The 3638-nt window shown below is 39.6% G+C and overlaps 1 protein-coding gene across 1 annotated transcript in view; it reads left to right on the top strand.

The window, feature by feature from the left end:
- The window catches only part of NLRP14 (NLR family pyrin domain containing 14), a 33928-nt gene extending 30290 nt beyond the window's left edge, over nt 1-3638 (top strand). The window contains exons 8-9 of the mRNA XM_045290935.1: nt 567-737; nt 3012-3638. Coding sequence (XP_045146870.1) covers nt 567-737; nt 3012-3129 — 289 coding nt within the window. The 3' untranslated portion in view covers nt 3130-3638. The remainder of the gene's footprint in view (nt 1-566; nt 738-3011) is intronic.

The following is a 3638-nucleotide window of genomic DNA, read 5'->3' as shown; positions in this document are numbered from 1 at the left end:
GTGTGCTCTGGTCATATATATCCTTCTCCTGAAGCTGCAGATTCAGTGCCATCCTTTGAAATAAATTCTTCTCGGGGGAGGGGCAGGAATCCACTTAGTATTTGTGGCTGGGACTCTTATGACATACATTTTTGCGTACATTTTATTTGCATAAATCGTATGCGGTATGGTGCTAGAGAATTTATTATATACCTTCTTAAACTCTCAATAGCATTGTTCTCAAATCTCTTGTTAATATATACATGTACAAATACCTAGATCATTGATTCATCCGCTTCATGGCATTATAGTGTATCCTATATGTTTTACTTATTTCCTGGGCTACAATTATGAATTTGCAATTTTTAAATAGGAAGTTATATTCTCAGCCTATATACATATATCTAATAATAAAGACTATCATAAAATGTTTCTAGTCTTTGAATTTATCCTAATTGTGCTTTTCTTTTTAAACTTCTGAAGTTGCGGTATTCCATATTCTAGGCTCACAGATTTCCTGTTTGCTTGCTCTCTGTCGGGGATTAAAAGTCATGTATATCTTATGTCTATGTCTCCCTTCCCTGCAGGTTGGGAGGCTGTGGTTTAACTTCTCTCTGTTGTGATGCTCTCTCCTCTGCTCTTAGCACCAACCCAAGACTGACAAATATAAATCTCATACAAAATACCTTAGGAAGTGAAGGGGTTAAGAAGTTGTATGAAGTTTTGAAATCTCCTGAATGTACACTGCAAATACTAGGGTAAGTCTTTATTGGTTTCTGAGGAAACGTTTCTTGTAATGATGGAATTTGACAGCCATCAGTTTATTGCTAAGTTCAGAATAAACCTGATTTCATCGTTATTTTTTATCATTTTATTGGGGACTCATAGAGCTCTTATCACAATCCAAACATACATCCATTATGTTAAGCACATTTGTACATTTGTTGCCATCATCATTTTCAAAGTATTTTCTTTCTACTTGAGCCCTTGATATCAGCTCCTCATTTTTTCCCTCCCGCCCCACCTTCATGAACCCTTGATACTTTATGTTTTTATGTCTTACATTGACCAATGTCTCCCTTCACTCACTTGTCTGTTGTCCATCCCCCTAGGAAAGGGTTATATGTAGATCATTGTGATCAGTTCCCCCTTCCTCCACCCACCTTCCCCATTCCCTCCTGGTATCACTACTCTCATTATGGGTCCTGAGGGGTTTATCTGTCCTGGATTCCCTGTGTTTCTATGTACATGCTTCTGGTCTAGCCAGATTTGTAAGGTAGAATTGGGGTCATGATAGTGAGGATTGGGGAAAGCATTAAAGAACTAGAGGGAAGTTGTATATATCATTGGTGCTATACTGCACCCTGATGGCTCGTCTCTTCCTTGTGACCCTTCTGTAAGTGGATGTCCAATTGTCTGCAGATGGGCTTTGGGGCTCCACTCTGCACTCCCCCTCATTCACATTGATATGATTTTTTTGTTCTGGGTCTTTGATACCTGATACCTGATCCCATCAATACCTCATGATCACACAGGCTGGTGTGCTTCTTCCATGTGGACTTTGTTACTTCTCAGCTAGATGGCCACTTGTTTTTATTTTCAAGCCTTTAAGACCCCAGATGCTTTATCTTTTGATAGCTGGGCACTATTAGCTTTCTTCACCACATTTGCTTATGCACCCATTTTGTCTTCAGCGATTGTGTTGGGGAGGTGAGGATCACGGAATGCCAGGTTATTAGAACAAAGTGTTCTTGCATTGAGGGAGTACTTGAGTAGAGGCCCACTGTCTGTCTGCTAACTTAATACTTAACATATAAATATATGTACATAGATCTATTTCCCTACCATTATATATTAACATATTTACATATGTGCATGCCTGCATTTAGACCTCTAGAAATGTCTTTTGCCTTCTAGTTCTTTCCTCTATTTCCTTTTACTTTCCTCTTGTCCCACTATCATGTTCAGCTGTCATTTGGGTTTCAGTAATTCCTCTGGGCTACACTGCCCTTGATTAAGCCCCACTAGGCGTCCTATACCCTCCTTGCCATCAATTTTGGATCACTTGTTGTTCCCTTGTCCCTGGGTTTGTTGACACTCTCCTTTCTTTCCCCTTCTCCCCTTCTCCCATGTACCCCCCTCCCTACAGTCAGTCCCATTATTTTCTCCTCTGGATTGTTTATCCTGCCTATCTTAGCTAGATAGACATGCAGAGATAATAAAAGGCACAAAAAAAAAAAGACAGAGTAAAAGAAAACCAGAAAACCAATGACAAAAAACAATAGAAAAGACTATAAATAGTTCCAGGTCGTTTGTTGACCTTTATGGGTGTTTTCCTGTCGAGTCTGGTGGAGTGCCCCAAAGTCTATTTTTGGTATTCCTCGGGGACTTCATTGCTTTGCTCCCCTGCTGCTCTGGATTTCATCTTTTAGTAGTTTGTCTATTTGGGGGCATGTTTTGTGCTCCACCCCCCCACCCCCCCATAAACATTGAGTTTTGAGAAAAGAATTCTAACAGTGGTTTTTTTTCTTCCAGTTATTTTTAGTTTTATTGGCACACAATCCACTTATCATACAATTCAATCATATCAAGAAGAACTGTACAATCATCGCCACATCAATTTTAGCAAATTTTCTCTTTTCTTCTCCATATCATTGTGTTTAAGATTATTTGAATTTCAAAGCTGAGTTAGAATTCTGACCCTGCCATTTGTTTGATGTTTGAACTTGGCTAGTTTGTTTGGTCTGTTCTAGTGCTGTATTCTGTAAAGGTGTGAAATCACTAAAGATCTACCTCCGGCCCACTGAAAGAATAGATCAACTGAATCAAGATGGGATAATTGTCTTTTATTCCTATTTTCATCAAATGACTTCCCCTCACAGTTCCCTCCCCTATTCCTCAGTCATGTTAATATTCCCTGTACTTCAACGTCTTTTGCTTCCCTCACCCCCTGAAATAAATTCTCTGCGGAGAAAAATAGAGGGTTTATAGGAAGATAAAATGCACGAAAACTGATATTCCCTTGTTTGCAGGTTGTCCAAAGAGACATTTGATGAGGAAGCTCAGAAACTGCTTGCAGCTGTTGAAGTTAGCAACCCATCCCTACTTATTAAGTCCACTTGGAATTACCAGGCTGAAGATGAGTCCTAGTGACAGAATGCCTGATTTGAAGAACCTGACACAATTAAGAAAAACAAACTTTGTGACACAGACGGGGGCTCTTACCCTTAGATATTGCACATAATACCTGTTAGATACGGTTCATTATGTCTCTGTAAAATGTCTGTTCTACTTCACTTCTTGATGGGAGCAATGTCCAAGGATGGGCAGCCTTCTTTTTTTTTTTCTTCTTAGCCCATTCAGTTCATGCATTGCTCCACGTGGTTACGTTGCCCTCAAGGTGTGGTGCACATGGTGGGGTCTGCATGCACACTCAGTTTTCCTCCTTGTCTGCAGATCAAAAAATCCTCTTAACTGGTAAAATGGCTTCTAGATCAATGTTGCAGGGCAGCCATTAGAAGTGAACAAATTGCAGTTGTGAAAATGTACAAATGTTATTGGAGTTGATAGCTACATAGAGCAACGATATCCTTGACATTTGGCATAGATGGGACATAGAGGAATTACAGAGGTGAATAAAGCGAAGTCAAAATTACCTA

The sequence above is a fragment of the Echinops telfairi genome, unplaced genomic scaffold, assembly GCF_000313985.2.
Source record: "Echinops telfairi isolate 266 unplaced genomic scaffold, ASM31398v2 ScPeMD7_60;HRSCAF=208, whole genome shotgun sequence".
Taxonomy (NCBI): Eukaryota; Metazoa; Chordata; class Mammalia; order Afrosoricida; family Tenrecidae; genus Echinops; species Echinops telfairi.
The sequence above is the reverse complement of the archived record's forward strand: the minus strand, read 5'-3'. Positions and strand labels throughout refer to the sequence as shown.